Genomic DNA, 23,388 nt, shown 5'->3' with positions numbered 1-23,388 from the left:
TTGCATTCTGAAGAATGACAACAAATTGGTTTATTTATGTTAGACATTATATAACAACATTATATACATTATATTACAAATATATACATACACATATATGCAAATATAACATATATAACATTATATAACAAATATAACCATAAAGTTATGGCAAGTGAAAAAAAAAACATTCCCATATGTAGTTAAATTTAAGAGGTTTAGAAAAAATAAAGACGAAAGCAATATAAGAAAAAGGATACAGGGACATTTAATTACATCTGACCGATAGTAAATTAGCTGTTTAATTTAACATTATAATTCACTACAATTATGTTAACAGTATAATTCAGTATTGTACAGTATAATAGATTTGTCTAAAATCTGGAGATCTAAAAACATCATCCTTAAAAACTAAGTTAATTACTTTACTGTTTTAGTTGGAATAGAGAATAAAAAAACCCTACAGAAAAAAACACGTTTGCATCAATTTTGAACTACTTCTGTTACGAGAATATATTAACTTCATTTAGATGAACAGAACAAGACAAATTGTCCTAATGAATTATAATTTTCAGACAAATATACCAAGGAGATTAGGTATGAAAGCAATTTATATGCAAAGAGAATTGCAGGTGTGGTGTTCAATTATAAGTGTGCAAAATGTCAATATTGCCTTGTGTCACAAGGGCTGAGACATCCAGTATTTGAATACTTCATAGGAAAGACATAAGAATGGAGATATTGGATGCTCATGGAAAAGCATAAGAAAAGGATAAGTCCCTATTAAATGAATACCATCTCTTCAAATTAGATCTTTTGGTTTGTTCCTATTGGGATGAAGCAGCTCCTGGGATTGATTTAAGTTCTTGGAAATTTGGGTCAGAGAAAGGCTAATGAATTGCATTTAGATCTGTGAGGAAATAATGGAATTAATATCAGTACATTAACATCAGTACATTCCTTTTTACAATTAGAAAAAATACAATGAAATAGTTTGGTTGCTGAGTTTTTCATTATAATACAAATAAAAGATTCAGGGAAGATCAAAAGATATGAAGAAATAAACAAGTGATATAAAGGCTTGATACAGAAATCATCATTTTTCAAGGCTAAGATTGAATGAAATGTTATTATTAGCATCAAAGTATCTCCTTTGAATGAATTTTAATTCTAAAGTCTTCTGGACCCACCATCTTCTGAAATATAATTTTCTATCCATATCTAGCAGCATACAATTTTTCTAACACCACTCTAAAACACAATTACACTTTTATTTGAACAAATATAGCAAAATGCATTCCAACTAGGTATAGGGAAACATTTCTATTAATTGATTATGCTGGCCTTCTTCCTGTCTTTTTATAGTTTTGGCAGAGACAAGCAAGGGGAATGAAGAAATGCTGAATCCAAAAAACAACAACAACAACAACAAAACCCTAGATTGCTTCATCAATACTCATCAATCCTCAATTCTGTTTATGGTTCCATTTTATTCTACTAAATAGGCAGAAGATTTAGAGAGATTATATGGAGATTATATGTTATTAATTATATGTTATTAGTAATATATTATTATGGAGATTATATCTCCATATAATATAATTTTGGATGGAACAAATATAAAATCAAAGATAAGTAGAAGGAAAAGTTAAATACCTTGAAAACACACTAAAAATATAAAGTTCTAGTCCATGAAAAGTATACCATGTCTGTACAAGAATCTACAATTTATTGTTTGGAGACCAAAAATCTCTGAAGTGATTAATGTCAACAGAATAGGGAAGCTGTGTTTATCCCTCTAAGTCAACTGTCCCTGAAGTTACTTCCCATTTATCAAAAAGACAGTCATAGAGATGAAACATAAATAGGATGTTTCAGAAACAACCAATAAAATTATTAATATTGTACATGCTATTGAATTTTTAGTATACTCTATTATCCCAGGAAGAAAGTACCTTCTTTCTCTGATTTTTTTTTTTACAATGACTAGTATATATAGTCATTATCTCCCTCCATTTATATCCCATATGAAGGTAGAGATGACTAAAAGAAATAAAAAGACTACTAAGACAAACATTAAGAATTTGATAGGGAGAAGGGTCACAAAAGATTCTCACCTTGCTGAGTTCCAGGTATTTCTTTGTTTCACTGGTTTCTGAGGCAGCTGGTATATTTTTACTGAGCATGTTAGATCTGGACCATCGAACTTTGAAGGAAGGATAGGGAAATATGAGGGATCCTGTTTGTGTCAGTTTGGATTGGAACAACTGATTGATCACTATATTTTCACTTGCTGAAAGATAAATAAGTGTCCAAGGTAAGTAAAGGTATACATATTTTATATCAGCATTAAATTTATTCCCCAATTTATGTGCCTAGATCACTGAAAGTGTGAGAAAGATTCAACTCAAATATTTTTGTGTCAATTGTGGCCTTAGTCTATGAACCCCGCCCCCCCCCCCCCGACTGCCCCACTCCCTATTAAACATATATTTTATGATCATCATCTAATAGACCCAAATCTATTTGGAGACATTTACAAAGTATCTATAGGAAGCTCCTGTTCATCTCATAGAGCCTTCAGCTCTGTATCACTATTCATTCTGGCAGCTACTGTTGTCTTCCAGTTCAAGACCCTTGACTGTCTTTTTCTTTTATAGCCTAAACTTCTTGACTTGGATTCCTGATCCCTACTTCTTAATTTTGAATTCTGGGCTAGGAATTTTAATTGGCTAATAAGTACCTACCTATTTCTTCCAGTCTTATGTGACATCACTGGATACAATCACCAAAATACCTGGTACATATTTGCCAAAAACCAATCTTTCTTGTCAAATTGTCAGTCCCATTCTCTTTGGTCTAGCCTGTCTTTTTATTATTCAAAGGGAAAGCGATACTATCTCTATGATTTCCAGAAGTAGATATAAAGAGAAGTGACTCTTTTCAGTAGTAGTGGCAGCAAATATACATGCATACATACATACATACATACATACATATATATATGTGTATATATATATAAATATATGTGTCTTAGTGTATGTATATACACTAAGACACATACATTTTTCTAACTTTGAAAACATATTTTTACTTCCTTGCTTCTAGGAGGCCGTAGAGTGTGAATGAATGGATTTTTATTTTATTGGTAAGTTTGAATATGTTATTTAATTGTTTATTTTCAATAGAAGAACTGTTTAATATCTTAATTTAAAGAGGGTATTTAGTGATCCTTCACAAGTGTATATCAGTGTAGATGTAATTTTAAAGTTTCTCTATTTTCTGGCTCTAAAGTGAGATACCACAGAGTTAACACAATTGAAAAGTATTAGATTACGTGATTATAACAAACCAAAATAATTAAGCAATTTTATCCTTTATTGTGTACTATAATTGAATGAATGGATTGATTCTATATATAGCAATCACACTTATTATTGACTAAGTCCCTGGGTAGGACAATACAAACAAAAATTGGAAAGTACATTAATAACTTTGCAAAACAACGAAAAAGGCTATGCAAAATATTAAAAAGGAAAAATAAAGCTTCTGAAAGGGGAGTCAGAAGATTTGGTTTGAATAATTACTGCTTACCTCCTGTGTAGTTTTGAACAGATAATTTGATCTTTCTAAAACTCAATGTCATAATGTATATAAAGATAGGATTGGATGAGGTGACCTTTAAGGTCCCTCCAGAAATAATTCTATGGTCAGTCAAGAAAGAACTGTTCTGAAACATGCAATTATTTGATTCCACCTTTCCTCTGTAAAACATTATCAATCCACATAAAGTTGGTAGGAATAAAGATTTAGAGTTGTAAATTACCTCAGAGACCAAATCTTTCACTTATGGATGAGCAAATAGTCATCCAAAGAGATTACATAGTAAAAATGGCTTTGAAACTAGATCTGACTTCAAATCTGTTTTTGGTTTTTTTTTGTTTTTTTTTTTTACTTTTCTTTACATATAAGTGAACTCTTCCACCATGTTTTGAAAGATGTAGGATAATTTTTCCAGGAAAAAGCTCTGAATATATACATGTGAAAAAATTCTATATCATGTTACTTCAAAAAGCTATCCTACAAACTAGGAAAAATATTACTGATCTGAAAATAAAGCATCTTTTCTTAATATTAAAGGGAACATTAATGTTTGACCCCATGCTATGTACTGAGGAAACAAAGAAAAAACATTCCTTGTTTTCCAGGGGTTCAAAACCTTATAAAGTTGAATGCTAAGTGTTCTGATCAACTTTATGTGTAGAATACATAATCTAAGTTTTGACTGTCATATTTTGTATCAGAATCAAAATTATTTCCCTCTTATGTTCAATGCCAATATGGAAATTTACATATTATTTCTTCAAACATACATTGATGGTATGTGTGTGTGTCTCTGTGAACTGCTACTGGAAAAGGCTATTGTCTGTAGTTATCTCTATCTATCTATCTATTTTATCCTTATATAGTTTTTAATGAAGGGCCTTCCATAATTAGGTATTTATTAATTATGACATATTTCTGATAAAATATTATCCTTTATAATGAAGTTAAATCTACTTATATAGTATAATAATATATCTTCATTTATAAAGTTAAATCTAAATTATTATCTATAATAAAAAAGAATATGCTTTACATAATTTTCAGAAGTTGAAATGACTTTGTGTTTATCTGCCCACACACTCTCAATAGTATTCCTTTCAACTAAATGGAAACATTGGAAACAAAGCTGCCTGTAATCAAGGGGACTGCTCATGTCTATGGAATACAGAAAAGTTAATTAGTCCATCAATATGGACAATGAACTTGAAATCTTGGCCTTACTAACATCCTGTCTATCCAAATGAATTATCTAGCTACTGATTCAAGTGACATTTTACCTAATTATACCCACTGATATTAAATTATTCAATTCAATTCAACTTGTCAGAACTCACATTTTATAAAAAATGTATCTGTGCCCATAGTCCAATGACAAGGGCTGCTAAATCAGGAAGAGTCATGGAGAATCTTGTTTCCAGCCATGCTAAAATATCAGTACCAATCGAAAGAAGGGAATGAGAGTATCTGCAATCGAAATTCTGAAGCTTTAGGGATTCCTGTCGAGTTACCTAAAGGTCCTGACTTTTTTTGCTTTGGCTTCTAGATCAAATACTGATAATTTAGTTAAAAGACTTTGCTTTAGTAATTATTTTCATTACTCCCTCCCTTTCTGTGAGGCAAGTGGGGGGTTAAATGACTTGCCCAGCATCTTACAACTAATAAATATCAAGTGTCTGAAACCATATGTGAACTTAGGTCCTCTTGATTCTAGATCTGGTGTTCTATCCACTGACCATCTCTTTGGTTAATCCCTAGTAATCCGTTTCTCATTCACATCAGCACCTTACATATTAACATTCTAAAGACACCTTAAAATAAACCTGGACTGATGTTTTTCATCCCACTTCTATAAGAACAAGTAGGAAATATTCCTTTTCCCCAAGGATGCAGAATCTACTAAGAAGACATGGAACATATTCCAAATAATGAATAAGATGGGATTAAAACAATAGTTATGAGAGGTCTTAATGAGCAAGGAGTACAACTGAAATGGGAGGCTATATGATGAGAATACATTCAAGCTTTGTTCTGAAGCATGGCCAAGCCCTGACATGTTGGATAAAACTAGGAAGGGATGGTAAGGAGAGGCTTAGACCATGATTCAGGAGATGATGCATTAGGATAGAAATTTAATAACTTACAGGGCAAGGAGAATACAATGATACAAAAGTGAGAAATCTTATGATAGCTATTTTGTAGTCTACCTAAAGTGTTGAACTGTGAAGTCAGTCAACAAGTATTTATTAAAATATTATTATATACCAGAAAAGTTCTTGATGAGATAAAGTAGAAAAAGAAGAGTGATGTTAGGTTGCATGACAGCCAATGCTGTCTAAACTTTATTCTAAAGGGGACCATTAAAAATTTTTTGGAGATGAAAAGAACATCTTATCTTCTTAAAATCATTTGCTTACATGACAAAGCCTGAACATCTGAGGATGTTTTTCCCTTTCTTTTCATTTATTCCAATTATATATATGCATATATAATTCCAAATATATTTAATTATTTCTATTTCCACATTATAAATATTCATATTATTTCAAAATACATTTAATCTTGAATGTATTAAGAGTTATTACATTTACAATAAAAACAATATTTTCTTATTCCCTTTTAAAACTTCATTATAAGATCATAGAAAAATGTCTATAAATACTGGACTCTATTAAGATAAATGGGGTTTCATTTTCACTGGAAATTATATTTGTATAATCACAAGAACACAATGAGCAAGAAAAAAAGTTACTCTATTTCTCTGAAAAACAATACCTTTAATTTACATTGTACACATTAAATTTTTCTTCACAAAAGATTATTGTCAAAAGAAAAGAACATTATAAAAGAAAGTTCAAACAAATGAGAACTTGAAGATTTCTAAAGTGACAATCAATGAGCATGTAATATATTCTGGGATCAGTTCTTTCATTTCTTTCATCATACTCTTTATAACAATAGGTTCATATTTTTGTCAATAGTGCCAGCTTTTAAAATGCAACTAGGATTATATGATCTGACATAGTAAATATCAGGGCTCATTTATAAGAGCCAATATATTGTTTGTGTAGTTAGTGTTGAGTGTAAAAGCTAACAAGACCTTACTTCCTCCCTTCCATAATAAGGTACTGTGGGCTCTATTTGATTGAAAATAAGTTCTAACCAAACTATGAGAGCTCACCACAATATCATTTCCATAAAGAAAGAAAAAAAAAACAGTCTCTTTTTACTTCGTGTATAACAATAAGAAAGTGCCACTTTTAATTTAATTTAATTTAGTTAATTGAAAATAGTTATTAGAAAAATCTGAATCACTGTAGAACTGCTATTAATGAAAGCATTACTAAATGGAAAAAGCTAAGTTCAGGATATATTCACACATGCAGGAAAATGAAATGATAGGATTCTTCTTCTCAGTGAATCTTGCTTGCTACTAAGTAACTAAAAATATATATAAGAATAAAACACCATTCCAAGCTGCACTCCAGAGTCATCTTAAGTAATGAAATTCACCCTGCTGCAACCTAAATAACTTGGGAAGTCTGATTCATCTTCATTAGTCCTCACAGAAAAGCTTTTTTATATTCATACCACTAATGTTATATAAAGGTGTTTTACATTTCTATCTGCTAAAAGCTTAGTTAAATTATGGTTTCTACAGGACTTCAAATTAAATTGTAACCAATGTATAGTGCTCCAAGAGCCAGGCCATTATTATTCAGGGCATTAAAATGCAAACTGTGTTTCAATTATTCTTTGGTTGGTGGCATATTTTATAAAACTGTGTTCAGGGTTAGAGAATTGAGAAATGATGGCATTTTTAACAGTATTTTTAAAAGCCTTACTTTTCATTACAAATAGAAGATTTTGTGAAAGGGAGTCTTTATTTTTTTCAATTGCTCCAACAGCTTCATAAGTTACCTGTAATGAAAGAAAATAGCATAATTACTAATGATTAAACATGACTGTGAAGATTATTTTCTTTAAAGAATAACTTGACTTTTCTGAAGTGTTAAATTATTCATAAAAAGAAAGCATCTGTAAGTTGCAAAGTTCACAATGAATCAAATTCAGTACTTCATCATTTCAGTCTCATTTTATAATTGTTCATATTTAAACAATAGATTCCTTTTGCACTTTAACTTGCAAAATCTTATTCTGATTCATAAGTTCAACTGCTAATGGTAATGACTTCTAGCCAGGTAGTTCCTTTCATGTGGGAGGACCAAAAACTTCTCAAAAAACTCTATTAAAAAGCAAAATTTCTCAATATCTATGAACTAAAATGTGATAATTTCAATGGAAACTCTTAAAATAATTTAAGGGTATTTCTACATATCCAAACCTGATTATCTCATTTCTAAATTAGTCATTTTCTTTTTTTAAAAAAAATTATATTCATTTTGAACTTAAATGCAAAAAGACCAAAAAAAGCCCATGTACACAATAAATACAAAAAAAAAAAAAAAAAAAAAAAGGGGGATTCAGCATGAAACTATGAATTTCCATTTCTCTTTACTTTTTTTTTGTGGAAAAGCTGTGTAATAAACACTACACAATGTTTTCAAATCTGCTCTGCTTTTCTGCACTTCCTTCTGGGTTTTCTTTAGTTCTTTGTTGTGCACTCCCCCCTCCCCCCTTCCCATTCCCCACGGTGGTCAAATAGCCACCATTAGACACAGATATATATGTGTATGTAAAACCATACCATGCATATTTGTACTTATCAGTTCTTTCTCTGGAGATAAATGACATCTTCCTTCATAGGTTGTAGTTGATTTGAGTATTTGTAATATTAACAATAACTTAGTCTTACCTATCTGTTCTTAGAATAACATTGCTGCCACTGCATACACATTTTTTTAATTCTACTCATTCATTATTATTTCATGCAAGACTTTCCATGTTTTTTTTTAAATTAACTATTTGATCATTTCTTTTAGCACAGTAGTGATGTGATTTAGGAGAGCAAATTATATGGTTGGGGTGCAGCACCAAACTGATGTAGGCAATGCTGGGGTTCAGTCATGTGAAGAACTCACAAAAGCCATTCACTTAGTAGTTTTATTTAGAAACGGTTCCAGACAAATGATAAGATATAGTAGATATCAGGAGTGGTAAATATGAAATAGAGTTGGGGAAACATATAGTTGGCTAGGAAAGAGGTTTTAACAATTAACAATGAAAAAGACAAGTTCCCTAGTGGAACTCATAATTAACTAGGAGAAAGGGAACACACAAGGAATTTAGAGTATGCCCTTAGTTAGCAGGCTAAATCCTAAATGGGATTTAGCACCCTAAAAGAATTATTAGATATAAGGAGAAAGATACCAGAAGTGTGGTGGGGGAATGAGAGAAGAGTCATCATGTGTTATGAAGAGGAGGGGAACGACACAATGAGGCAGAATGCCATGGTGGACTGACCCAAAAGAGATTCAGTAAAGATGGTATGAGCCATGGCCATATTTATAGAGGAAATTTTACTTCAGGAATTTGAAATAACTTGAATTTCTAACTGGGTGACCTCCAGAGACAATAGGACTATAAGGTTAAACTGATCCCCCTAAGTGTCCTTCCTTGTTTGCTTCAAAGAGTAATTTCATCAATACTTTAGTCTTTCTCTGCCAACCCTATCTAATTGCTCAAGACCTCATCATTAGTATTCCATCACAATCATATAACACAATTTATTTTGTCATTCTCAATCAATAGGCATTCTCTCAATTTCCAGTTTTTTGTCACCATAGAGAGAATTGTTATAAATGTTTTAGAACTTTTCCTTCTACTTCTTTTCCTTTTTCCTAATCCCCTTGGGAAACAGACTTGGTAGTGGTATTGCTAGTTTAAAGAGCATACACAGTTCTATAACGCTTTGGTCATAGTTCCAAATTTCTCTCCAAAATGTTTGGGTCAGTCCACAGTTCCAATATACACTAAACAATGTATTAGTTTTCCAATTTTTTCACATCCTGAATCAGTCATTTTCAAGGTGCTGATATTTATAAGGCTTCCCTTGATTTACCTTAACTCCAAATATTCTCAACTTTTTTTGGGTGCCTCATGGAACTTTGTATCTTCTCTAAACACTCATATTCTATTTAATGATTTGTATCTGTATTTTGTAACTCTTCTTAGATTATTGGCTTTCTAAATAAAGAAACTATTTATCATTCATCAGGATACTAGAGTGGAAAAATAATAATAACAACAGCAACTAAAGCAACAATAGCACATGAAATCCTTAAATCCAAAGGCCAAGATTTAGTTCTGATTACATCAGCACCAGCTGCTTCTGATGAAGCTGAAAATAGCATAGCCTTGATATACAAAATGGGAGATAATTGTAAAGTCATCAATATTTGGCTTTAGAATGGATTTTTATGCTTTTGTGTGGAACTTAAAGGGGAACACTTCAAATTAAATAATTAAACCTGTGAAGGCCAAATTCTTCATCATGCTCTCATTTTGTAAAACTATATCCAATTTCATTGACTGTCCTTATTCTACCTCTTTGCTACTTATATTTCTTCCAAGTTCTGTCTAAAATACTATCTTCTACAGGAAGCCTTCCCAGATCCCCCTTAATCTGAGTGTTTTCTGTTTATTATTTCCGATTTATCCTGCATGTAGCTTATTTGTATGTAGTTGTTTATATGTTATTTCCCTTGCTAGAATGTGATTCTCCAAGAACAGGAACTCTTTTGCCTTTCTTTGTATCCCTAGTACTTAGTACCATGGCTAGTACATATTAGGTGATTAGTAAATGTTTATTTCATAATTCACTAATTAATTTAACTATATCTTTTAATATATCAGCATTTTTCATAATTCTCTACAAAGATTGTTATGTAAATGCCATTATCATCACATACTAAGAATCTATTATCCAAGTAGTAATTTTACATATACGCTTTTGAAAGTGTTTTAGGCAATAGTCAATATAGTTCTTTCATCCAAATATTCCAAATAATTTTTTTTAAATTAATGTTACACACATGCACGCGTGCACACACACACACACACACATATGGCATGTCCATGGATGTCTAATGTTTTACTTGTATAAAAATAATATTATTTTTATTAGCAAATAATGTATTTTGAGGAGTTTAAATGGCAGAACCACAAGTTATCACATGATCTTTTATTTGAAACTTGAACGATCAATGTAGCTAGATGGCATAGTAGATAGATTGCCAGGTCTGAAGGCAGTCTTTCTGAATTCCTACATTAAAATTTAGCCTTAGATATTTATTAGTTATGTGACCTTGGACAAATCACTTAACCCTATTTACTTCAGTTTTTTCATGCTTAAAATGAGCTGGAGAAGAAAATGACAAACTAACCCTTTGCCAAGAAAACTCCAAATGGGTTCACAGATATTCAGAAAGAGAGATTAAAATTGAATAAATAATAAAAACAATACCAAAATGATTAAAGCCACATATTTGCAATTACATTGATGGTTTAGAGTTCATTATTAGAGAACAAAGGAAGCAAAGTAGCTTATTCTGAAAATAAACCTTGGAATTCACTAACAGTGGAATTGTGTTTAAATCCCTTCTCAATCTCTTTACTGGCTGTGTGACATTGAGCAATTTTCTGAGCCTTAATTTACTTGTTAAAAATTTTGAATTGGATCAGATGGCCACCAAGATCACATCCAGATCTAAATCTAGGATCCTATGTCATAAACAGCTAAGCTACTTGGACACAAATCACAATACATTCTTATTATCATGTTGCCTGTGAGTGATTAGAAAGTAGTTTGTTAAAAACCAAGGTTGATTAGTTTGGTGGGGCAGAGTCAAGCTATATGATATTTATTCATTATTGCACACATGAAACAAAAACCAAGGAGAATAATCTTGCTGGATGAATTAAAATGAATTACTTAATTGCTTTGGCCTTCATTTTCTTCATTAGAAAACTACAGGAGTTGGGCTAGATGCCTATAACAATAGGTGATTTTTCAGTCTCCACTATGTGTACATTTACCATGTTAAAAATAATTTATTTCTAATTTTAAAAAGTCAAAGCAAATGAAATAAATTAACCAGGAAGGTGCAGGAAAGTAAATAGTTTTAAACTGTTATTGCAGCATAATTAATATAATTATGTAATTAATATAATTATATCACATAGCTGTGCATATGTAATTAAGGACTCATTACTGATTTGTGAAATTAATTATGTCCATTATGTTTTCAAAGCATATGACATTATATCTCATAAAAATGACAATATACACCTGTTTCTAAATAATCTTATCAATTATATTTATAGCAGGATGCTATTATATATTACATGAATAATTCTTGTCATAAATTCTTCCTTCATAAGACAGATGTCACAAAGATCATAGTGAGGTTTATTATGCTAGCATTGTTTTAAATATCAGATACTGCACTAATTTTTAATTCTGTGTTGAAAACTATTTTTGAATTCTAACACAGTGGGACCATCATGACAATAACAATTTTAATTAGAGATTATTTAAGAAGAAAATGTCCTTTTGTTGCATTTAAGAACAGCACCAATATTATTTTAATCTGGACTTTTGATTTAATTGATTGGGAGATTCCCAGAATAAACAATCCCTCATTAATGTGAATTGTCAAGTCTTCTGTAATATAGGACCTTGAAAAATTGTGTAGCTCTTTAAGAAGATAAGTATTTCCTCAAAAGGCACAGAAAGAGTATGTAGTAGAGAGAAGATTGAAGCTAACATTTTCTTGATTCTATTGCCAGTTCCATCCATTATCCTATACCACCTCTCAGTACAAAGATATAATGAGATCATAAAAGGGAGAGTAGCTAACTTAATAATCATATTACAATTCCCAGTATCCTTAAAAGACACAATAATGTATTCAAATATAAAAATCCTTTAGTTCACAAAAGTCATTTGCTTCACACAGATGTTCAAGTGAATAAGCATTGATTAAGCACCTGCTAAGGCTCATTGAAAGTTCTTAATTTCTAGAATAGTTGATTTGACAAAAGCTACTGATTTGGGGATTAGATTCTCGTGATTTTTGATCATGAAATGGCAAGGATGAAAAATATTTAAGTTTTACTGAATAAGATTCATGCATATTGCATCTGAATTATCACAAAATTCAAGTTTTTAGGATCTGAAATGGTTTGCTTTAATTTTTTTTTCTACATAAGGATGTTTCCATGGGAAACACTAATCAAATTCTTTTTTGGACTATTTCAAGAATACACACACACACACACACACACACACACACACACACACACACACACACACACATATACATATATACATTTGTGGAAGGGAAAGACAAGTAAAACTCCAGTATGCAGGGAAAAAAAATCATAACAGTAAACACTGTAGAAGTAAAGATGTAGAAACAAAGTGGGTATTCACCAATTAGAGAATGTTTGAAAAAATTATGGTATATCAATATAATGGAATATTATCCCCACAAAGATACAACAAATATGAGGAATAAAGAAGAAAACATGGAAAGACACATACATCAATACAGATTAAAATAAGCTTAACCAACCAAACAATAGAATGGCTACACCAACTAACATGAATAGATCACTAAAAAGAAATTAGATCTGATTAATTAAAAACCAAACCAAACCAAGGCAGTTAGGTGGTGCAGTGAATAGGGTAGCAGCCCTGAAGTCAGGAGGACCTGAGTTCATATCTGGCCTCAGATTCTTAACAGTTCCTAGCTGTGTGACTCTGTGCAAGTCACTTAACCCCAATTGCCTCAGCAAAAAAAAAAAAGAAAAAACAAAATCAAAACAGTAATGGCAGAGAAGAATATTTGGCAGAGAGGTGACTCCTAAGACAGAATGTAAGAGTATAATTGTTTTACTGTTGTACTTTGTTTCAAAGAAAAATTAAATTTGAATGGTTGAGGGGCGGTATGTTCACAAATGCCTTTAATGTGAAAACAAAAGGCATCTGAAAGCTTATTTCTAAAAATACCTAGAAATTAGAGAAATCATGAATATTTTAGATTAAATAACCATAGACTTGAAGTTTTTATTAAACTTTGCATAAGAATATTTGTCTTATTTCTATAAGTAACCAATGGGCATTCAGAAGAAGTTGTTATATGTCCTCTGATAATTTTAAAATAATTGCTTTCTGTTTTTCATTTTTCATTTTATCACAAACTGGGAATTTTTGCCATATATTTCTGTAAGATGAGTATAAACTGAGAGAAGTCCATGTAAACTTGGTGGGGAAGTAAGATATAGTGAAAAGAAGCTTGGACATGGAATTATTAAAAAAACAAAACAAAACAAAACAAAACAAAACAAAAAAAAACTTGAGTTTCAATCTGACACTTACTAGCTAGATGACCATAAGCAAGTCACTTAACTTTCTATAAAAATGAGACTAATAGTACTTTAAAAGGCCAACTCACAGTGTTGTTGTAAAGACTGAATGACATAATTTATGCAAATTGTTTTGTAATTATTAAAGCATTGTCTGGTTATTTTGCATTGATTTTGTTTTTGTTTATTACTTAAACAATGTTGAAAATATCATAGGTCCAAAAAAAGGTCTTTATTATTTTTTTAAAAAGTGGATTCCAATAAATAAATGACAATGCATGAAGTGGTCAGGGTCATATGAATCAACTGAATAAATTCCAATTTGAAAAATGAAAACATTTTTCACAGAAACATTAAAAAAACAATGGATTGTTTAAGCAAAATAAGTAAGAAATTCAAAATACTTGTGTAAGACCCTGAAGTAAATTACTATTCACAAATGAAGACATTGTACAAATGTAGATTAGTAGCCATCACAATCCTTCCACTGAGAAAAGGGAAACCACAATAAGATTTTGATGAAAGAAACCCACAATTACCATTTTAAGTGATTTTTGCAATAATGCTTTAGTGTCTATTGACTTGACATATCCATTCATTTTTCTGTGCAGCCATTCAACACTGAATAGATACTGACAGAATCTGATAATGAAAGATAGCAGTGTAATATATTGACCAAATTCAATTTTGGTTTATATATATATATATATATATATATATATATTTTTTTTTTTTTTGAGAAAGGATCCCTAAAGGGTAAAAATAATAGCTTATACTTATACAGCACTTACAGAGGCAAAAAAAAAAAGTGCCTCCCATTCAACTTTATAAGGCATTTTATTGGGACAATATTATTACTTCAAATAATGCCATTTTATATGTTTATTATCTTCTTTTTTCTAAGATATTCAAATCTATGTATCTAAAATCCCTTTTGTTCTTCTTATTTCAGGTGTCACATTTCAAACTTCCTGGGAGAAAATGAATGTTCTTCCAGGTCATAAAACTCAACAGGAGCAAAACTAAACTCATTATTGACTCCACATAAAATCTTTTTCCTTTATACTTCCCTTTGGTTGTTGATGGGAAAGTTATCGACTTTTACAGAAGTTTGAAACCTTGGTCATCGATAACTATTTCCTCTCTTTTAATCCTCCCCAGTCTCATCTAATCAGTCAGGTATCTTCTATGAGCATGATATTACATGATCCAATTTTTTTCTTTTTTTATGATGCTACCAGATAATCATCTCCTGACTACATTGCTTTCATGGCTCTCTGCCTCCAATTAATGGTTTACTATTTCAGTTCATCTTCACACAATCACCAAACTAATCTTCCTAAAGTACAAAATAGGACCATATTTTCCCTTTTTTCCTACACAAAAACATTTAGTGCTTCCATATTCTATGTGCTGTATCCTAGCATTTAAAGCTTTCTAACATTTAGTTCTGATCTATCTTTCTAGACTTTTTTGTTTTATTTTCCCCCTTCATGGATTCTATGTTCAACTAATATAGACTTACTCTTCTCTGATCACTCTTAACTCTCTGAAATCACAAAAATGTATCCCTCACCAAGGCTGCATATGATTTTTACCCTTACCCTGGCAACTATGACATACATACAGAAGACCCAAAGCAAGATCTGCCTGGCCTGTGAATGCTAATATGAGAGGAGGCATTCCAAATGATTCCAGAAGTGATCAAGAACTTTATCCATCATTTCCATAAAACCATCTCTGACCATATAGACAAGAAAGTGTGTGAGCTCCAGGCAATCTGGGTGTCCAGATATGTCATTGATCAAAAGGTTTACGAGATTCAGGATATATATGAAAACAGTGAGAAGAAACTGACAGAAAGGGTCATCAAGAACAGCCTTTGGCCAGAAGCAGAGGTCAGTACCCCACAAGTTGACAACAATGCCAGTTCCTTGATCCTATGTAAGAAGTTGTTATAGACATATATATGGAAAGTCAATGGTAGGCCTTTCTTGGAACAGAGATTTGAATCCTATTACAACTACTGAAACCTCTTCAATTATATTTTCAGTGCTAATGGTTCTTTTCCTCTTGAACTTCCAACCAGTGGCTATGGGATATTATTGATGAATTCATCTTTAAGTTTCAGTACCAATGCAAGGCAGCCAAAAATCAAAACAGAAAGTTGACTTTCTTTGTTCCATCTTTCAGATCTGGAATGTCCTCAGCATCCTCAATGTATTTAATTTCCTTGTTGATAAATCAAGTATCAACTGCCATATCAATGAAAGCATTGACCTGAAGCCACAGGAGAAATACTCTTACAAGATAATGTGTATACTCAAAATAGAATGAGTGTACTTTCTTGGTAGGAGAGAGGAGGTCCCACCCCTCAATATTTAATTTCTATTCATGGCTATACAGCCTTGGGGGAAGGGAAGGAGGTCCTCTTCTGGAAGCTTTGGGCTCATCCATAGGTTTAAACTGATGAGTCCTTTTCCTTCCTCCTTTGACACTTTTTAGTTCTGTAAAAAGAAGATTGAACCTCAAGGGGCAAGAAATCAGATCTCTTTATCCCTTCATTTCCATCTTCAGATACCACATCATTGACTTTACAAGAGTCAGAAAGATTTTTTTTTCAAAATGAGAACTGTTCAGTTGCAACAGATGGTATGGTGCATCTGAAGTCAGGAAGACCTGAGTTCAAATGTGGCCTCAAGACACTTAATGTCTTAGCTGTGTGACCCTAGGCAAGTCACTTAACTCCAATTGCCTCAGGCAAAAAAAAGGTAATCAATCTATTTTTTTCTATATGATAATGAAGGATGCTCCCTATTGCTAAATATTATCCTCTCCTAAGCTGTCCATTATTCTTATAATTCCAATATTAGTGCTGCATTTTTTCTAAATAAAGTTAGTTAAGAATTGACCCTTATTAAAATGGAGATTTCCCTGGCAAAATTTACATATTATGTGTAACTGATTCCTGAGAAGTAATGAATTTATCAGGTTCCCCCTCCCCCAATATGACAGGGTAAGATTATTTACTATAAAATGAGATATAGAAGTGGTATATTATAAAAGGATATAACAATGGTATAAAGCCAAAGAGAATTTAAAAATAGGTCATTGTACCTCTCTGGAGATGCCTGGATAGCTATGGATTCAATAAGTGCTTAAGATGGGGACTATGAAATGGAAAAATATCACAGATGAATTGGATGGCATCACATACAGAACAATTTCTTTGGACTGCCTATGACTCCAAGCCAGGGCCTAAGAAGATTTTATAATAACAGGAAGAAAAGAAAGATGTTTTATCCTAGGATGGTTGTCAAGGGCACAGCTAGGGTAGCTTAAGAACTGGAAGGCTAAATTCAGATTTAATTTTTGGCAACTGTTCAGATTCCAACACATATCATGCCTCTAGCTCCCATTTCTTCTCTGGGTTTTATTCTAAGGAAAATGAAAGAAAAACAGAAATATAGGCAGGAGTCAAATAATGAAAAGTATTGGAAATTACAGTTTTATCCTTCTTGTTGTTATTTTATTGATTTCAAATTCCATCATTTTTTTTCCTTGTGGAAATTTAAATGGCATCATTTCTTTTTAGTGTGATAGTCACATACATAATATAGCTAATATGTTGTCATTAGATATTATAGTGGTGAAAGATCTTGATTTGAAAAAAAAAAAGGAAAATCAACCTTATAAATTTATTAGCCATGTTATTCTAAAATGTTTCTCAATCTTAGATTCCTCATCTATAAAATAACCTTCAAGAGTTGTTATAAAGATCAAATAAAATAATATATTATGAAAAAATATAATGTAAAAATAATAATACAAGTGTTTCACTGAATTTGAAAACACAGCAAATGTTAGCTGTTCTTTTTGTTATATAATCATCCATGTTAACTAATACCAAACCTGAATATTTTAAAGAAATATTTCCCCACAAAAATTCATTTTCAAAAATATCATTTAAGTGTTAAACACCTAAATGACATCTATCCTTTTTATTTATACTGTACTCCTTAGCAATCCTCATTTACAGATTTCTCAGTGGGTGCCAAATGAAGAATGGGATATAAAATATGTAACGGTGGTAGTTTTGTATTTAGTTTGTAAGTTTGATGCTGTGTCACCAAAGAATCAAAATAAATAAAATTAAAAAAAAATAATTTATGTCAGCTCCTCACCAAAGGGGGAGCAGAAAAGTCACACTATTGCTGGAATCACAGTATTTCCAGCTAGAGGGTTTCTTGGATGAAAAGAGGTAAAAATAAAAGAAACATCAAACTTCATACATAAATTCTCCTCTTCACTGAAGGCTGTCAGGCTACTGCTTTGGCTAATCATCAAGAGCAGGGGATTTCAGAGTTGAGACTGCACCATCAAAAAGGCTTCTTACCATCAAGACTAGAATTCATGTCCTTGATTGGAAAGCAAGAGCATTTTGGCTTAATGTATAGGCTTACAGGCAGCATGGGGAAAACTATTGATTTACCAATGATTAGGCAAAAAACTGTTTTTAATATTTTCCACTTTGATGAATCTGTGTACTGGTCAATATGGTAGTCTGACCAACAATGTAGATTCTGACAGACCCACCCATATCTGCCCATTGTATTCCTAGAAATCAGTCACAGAAGATCTAGTGAATGTGCTCAATCCTGATTTTAGCTCTGCATGAGAATGAAAACTATCCACTTGTTATTCCTCCTTCAATTATGGGAACAATCCATCTCTTTTGTTCTTTGGTGACTCAAAATTTTACTTCTTGAGAAAAGATTTTAGTCTGTGACTGTGGTCATAGAGTATGATTATCAAAGCATCAGTGGTTAAAAAAATAGATCTTATTAACATCAACTATATATAACACCAGGTTCTAGATAATGGCCATATTCTATTGTATTGCTTGTTTATTTGTTTTTTGCAAGACAATTGGGGTTAAGTGACTTGCCTAAGGTCCCACAGCTGATAAATATTAAGTGTCTGAGGTCACATTTGAACTCTTATCCTCCTAAGTGGTGCTCTATCCACTGTGACAGCTAACTGCCTGGTCAAGGTTATTTCTGTTAGAGTTTTTCACTTATATTATAATGCTCAAAGGTAGAGATGAGAAAATAAATATTTGGGTTCTATCAGAAAAGAAAATAAACAAAACCTACCTAGATGTGTAAGAAAATGTGATCTTTTAAAAGGGAACTTTCCTATAATTATATTCACGAATAAATCTAGGCAGAATTTCACTCAATCCATTTTTTTCTTATAAATCTCACATTTCTCAGTGTCAGAAAAGAAACTAGACACAACCTGGTAAAAAGAGGTACAGAATACAATAAAATAAAATAAATTTTAATAGCAAATTAAAAACTTGACTACCTGATTCTACTGATAAAGAAACTAAGACTACTCTACAGAATCTCTAACATCTTATGTATATTCTATAGAGATAGATATGTTAAGCTGAAAGCATGCTTCATTTATTTACTTAGAATTCTTTGAGTGGATTTAATATGCACATAAAATATTCTAAACTATTTTAACTTTCAAACTGCAAAAAAAAAAAAAAGTGAAATTACCCCAGGGACTGAAGTCATCTTACACTTTTTAATCAGAGCTGGGAATTGGCTTAAGGGGCAGGAAGCAAGGTTTGTGAGTGATCTGTCACTCCACTGGGTAGAGAATATGATAAACAGTATGCTTTCCCAGAAAGTGGTTCAAATGGTTGATCTCATTTAACTTAAAATCCATTTGTAAACTTAAAAGTACCATACAAGTATAAAATATTATCACAATTATCACCACTAAAGATAACATTTTAAAATAACTGGTCTGTTTGAAGGAAGGAGTATAATAAAACCTCCTAATTTCAGGCTACATTGTCTTCTGGATAAGAAAAAAAATACAGTGAAGACAAAATACAGGAATATATGTAAGGCTTTATGGGGAAAAAAGTGGCAGATTACTTTCTTTAAATGAAAGTAGATAATGTGATTAGAAGAAAATAATCACAATTATAGTATAGATAGGATTATGGAAATATATTTGATTTATAAATTTCTCTCTAAGGTAATATTCCAATATATTGGCAATACCAGACAGGTCAATGAAGTGGCAAGTAATAATATGGTGAGAGGATTAAAGTACTAAATTTGGAGTCAAAAGTTCTAGATTCAAATTCAGACTCTCACTTTGATATTGGGCAAACCTTCTAATCTAAACCTGAGTTTTCTTTTTTCTTAAAATGATTTAATTTGATTGTATGACCTCTAATGACATGATGTTCAAAAAATAAGAGAAAACACATGAGCTTATTAGGAAACTATGAGAATACTACAGGCAGTTTTGGAAATCACAAGAATTCAGAAAACTCATAATGGATCTAGAAAACTGAAAAATAAATAGCTCAAGATAGCTTTCAGTGTTTCTATACCAAAAGTTCAAATGCAACACTCATTACTTAAGCATGGATGATCTAAGTCATGAAAAACATATATGTAGACCCATGAGTGACTGGCTACTTTCATTGGTTGGCAAGGTAGAAATTTCAGGCTTCCACTCTTCTTGGCAGCCATGAGTCATCAAAGGAACTGTCACTTAATTTTTGCATAATGAACTAGATAGGGCAATAGAAGGAAAAGGCAGCATCATTTCAGGAGCCAATCAAGGATGGCCACCATCCCATTTACCATGATGATTACTGAGTTGCCTCTTCTTTGACTGATGTGATGATGTGATAAGATCTATAGAGACCTCAAGATCAAATCAAAGAATGGTAGTTTGCAATGGCATGGTTTGAAATGATCTATAAGAAGAATGTAAAGCTTGTATTAGATAAAATTAATTAATCTGGAGAGGGAAGAAGAAAAAAGAAGAAGAAGAGGATGAAGAATAGGAGGAGGAGGAAGAGGAGGAAGAGAAAGAAGAGGAAGAGGAGGAGGAGAGAAGGAAAAGGAGGAGAAGGAAGAGGAGGAAAAGAAGAAAAAGAGAAAGAAAAGCAGGGCTATTTTGAAAAGCTGAGTAACTACACTAGTTTGTAGTTTGTGTGTCTTTCTACGATATGAGAATATACATTTCAAAATACTAATAATAGGACTACAATTATACTTCTAATAAAGTAAAAATTTATCTTACAACCATAATAATAAGAGAAAAACATTCCTACTTTAAAGAATAGAAAATTCAGGGTGAAAAGCAGACAAACTTAAGGGCAACCAAATTTTCCAGACTATACTGTAGCCTGTGACATTTCAGAATGCATATATTATGATGAATCATTGGAGGTGTCATTGTAAGAGGAAAAATACTTTTCTCCACATTTCTAGCTTATGTGAAAATATAGATTTGAGTTTCTGAAAAGAATTTCTATTAACAATGTAATGATATATCTTTGTATGTTGAACTTATTTTTGTACATGCACTTTCCTCCTTTTGTACATGTACATCTCCCATAGATAAGATAAGTTCCTTGAGGGCAAAAATTATTTTTATCTTGATGTCATCAGTATATCTGGCATATAGTTCACATTTAATAAATATCTGTTAAGTGAATGATGCAACCAAGCAGAGGAAAGAAGGGATGGAAAAGGAGATTGTAAACTTTATAGTCATTTAACAAAAAATATTAGGTGCATCATTTTAAGTGTTATGTATTAAAAGAGATAGACCTTTAAAGGCAGGTATGGGCCATAGGATGGGAGAAGGATCAGTGTGAATTGCTTCTCATTAAAAGTTGACTCAATAAAGAGCAACATGACTTCTTCTTAATTTTTCATTTGTATTTGTGTGAGTATGTTTGATTTTGATTTTCATGTTAAGATATATTCAGGCGAACACATTCTCCTGAATGTTAATAAAGTCAAGTTATCTAAGAGATGAAAATGTCATACAACTGACCAATAAAAATAATTTATGGGAATTGTGACTACTAGGCTGTACCATTATTTTGATCAGCAATTCTGCAAAATCGTTTAGTAAAGATTGGTGGGGATAGAGGGATGATAAAGACTATGGATCAAAGTTAGAAATAGTGCTAATCTCTTAGGTGTCCTTTGATTCTAGTATATCACAAGATGAGTCTGCAGAAGCTTGATTATGTCAAGAGGAATAAATTATTGCTTTCTGCAAATACCAACTTCTTCATTAGTGATTCTATTATCATTTGGGTCATTCTGGTTTATCCTATCTCCTTTCCTTGGGAGATTTTCCTCTTTATATCTTACTGTATTTGTTAAGTCAATCTTTGCTGATTATCAATATTCAGATTCAGCTCTGGCCTTTGATCTGCCATTAATTAACTCTATAAATAGCAGACAAGTTGCTTAAAATGTTGGCCTCAGTGTTTTTACATCTACTGTGGTTGTAAACACCATTCTATCCTATAGATCTGCTGGGAATATAAAAATACTTGTATAGCATTTACGCTAAATAATGGTATGATTTGAGGCATAAGGCAATTACATATATGTACACACATACACACACACACATATATTCCATTTCAAAACAGAACACTCTAATCAATTAACATACTTTGCTGAAAATGAATCTGCTAATTCATCCTCCATACAGCCATCAAAGGAATTTTCCTATATTACAGATGTGATCATGTTATCCCACCTAATTTACAATACATACCATCGGCTATTTGTTCATTTAATTATCAAATGTAAAATCTTCTTGAGATTAAATTTCTTCACATCCTGACAGTCTCCTGACACTCTAACCTTAATAAATATTACTTCTCATAAACTTACTAGGCAGATCTTCCTGCTTTTCTGCCTATATAGTACATCATGATTCTCTAGTCTATATCTTTTTACTTCCTATTCCCCATGTAAGGAATACATGACTTTCTCTCTACCACTTATTGGAATCCCAGTTTTCTCTAGAATACTTTTTTTTCCCTACTCCAAGGACTATTTTATGTCAGATTTCTATGTTTCATAAATATATAATACATAAATAAAATATATGCATATATGTATAGGTGTAAGTATAATCTTTTCTTATTAGAATGTGTACTCTCTTGGGGACTCAGAATTTGACAAAACTTGGAAAGTAGAAAACAACCTGGCAGAAATTATATATGGACGAATATCTCACACTGTAAACCCATAAAGCTCAAAATGGATACATGATTTAGTCATAAAACAAGATATAAAAATAAATTAGAATAAGGAAGAAATTGATTATCTTTTGGATTTATGACTAAGGAAATTATTCATGATAAAAGAAGAAATGGATAAGATCACAGAACATAAAATAGACACTTTTGATTACATAAAGCTAAAAGCTTTTCCACAAATGAAAATAATGTAGATAAAGGAAAACAGGAAATTGAGAAAAATCTTTTGTAGCAAGTTTCTTTTTTAAATTTCTCATTTTTAAGATTTATAGGGAATTTATTTAAATTTATAAAAATAAAAGTCATTTTCTAATTGATAAATGGTCAAAGAATAGTAACGAGAAGTTTTGAAAGGC

The 23,388-nt window shown here is 31.6% G+C and overlaps 1 protein-coding gene across 1 annotated transcript in view; it reads right to left on the bottom strand.

The window, feature by feature from the left end:
- Positions 1 to 23,388, bottom strand: part of MYO16 (myosin XVI) — a 722,870-nt gene that overhangs the window by 202,501 nt on the left and 496,981 nt on the right. The window contains exons 24-25 of the mRNA XM_051984178.1: positions 7,428 to 7,503; positions 2,097 to 2,272 (exon numbers count right to left, since the gene is read on the bottom strand). Of these exons, the coding sequence (XP_051840138.1) occupies positions 2,097 to 2,272; positions 7,428 to 7,503 (252 nt within the window). The remainder of the gene's footprint in view (positions 1 to 2,096; positions 2,273 to 7,427; positions 7,504 to 23,388) is intronic.

Source organism: Antechinus flavipes, chromosome 3, assembly GCF_016432865.1.
Source record: "Antechinus flavipes isolate AdamAnt ecotype Samford, QLD, Australia chromosome 3, AdamAnt_v2, whole genome shotgun sequence".
Taxonomy (NCBI): Eukaryota; Metazoa; Chordata; class Mammalia; order Dasyuromorphia; family Dasyuridae; genus Antechinus; species Antechinus flavipes.
This window is presented reverse-complemented; position numbering and strand designations above follow the sequence as displayed.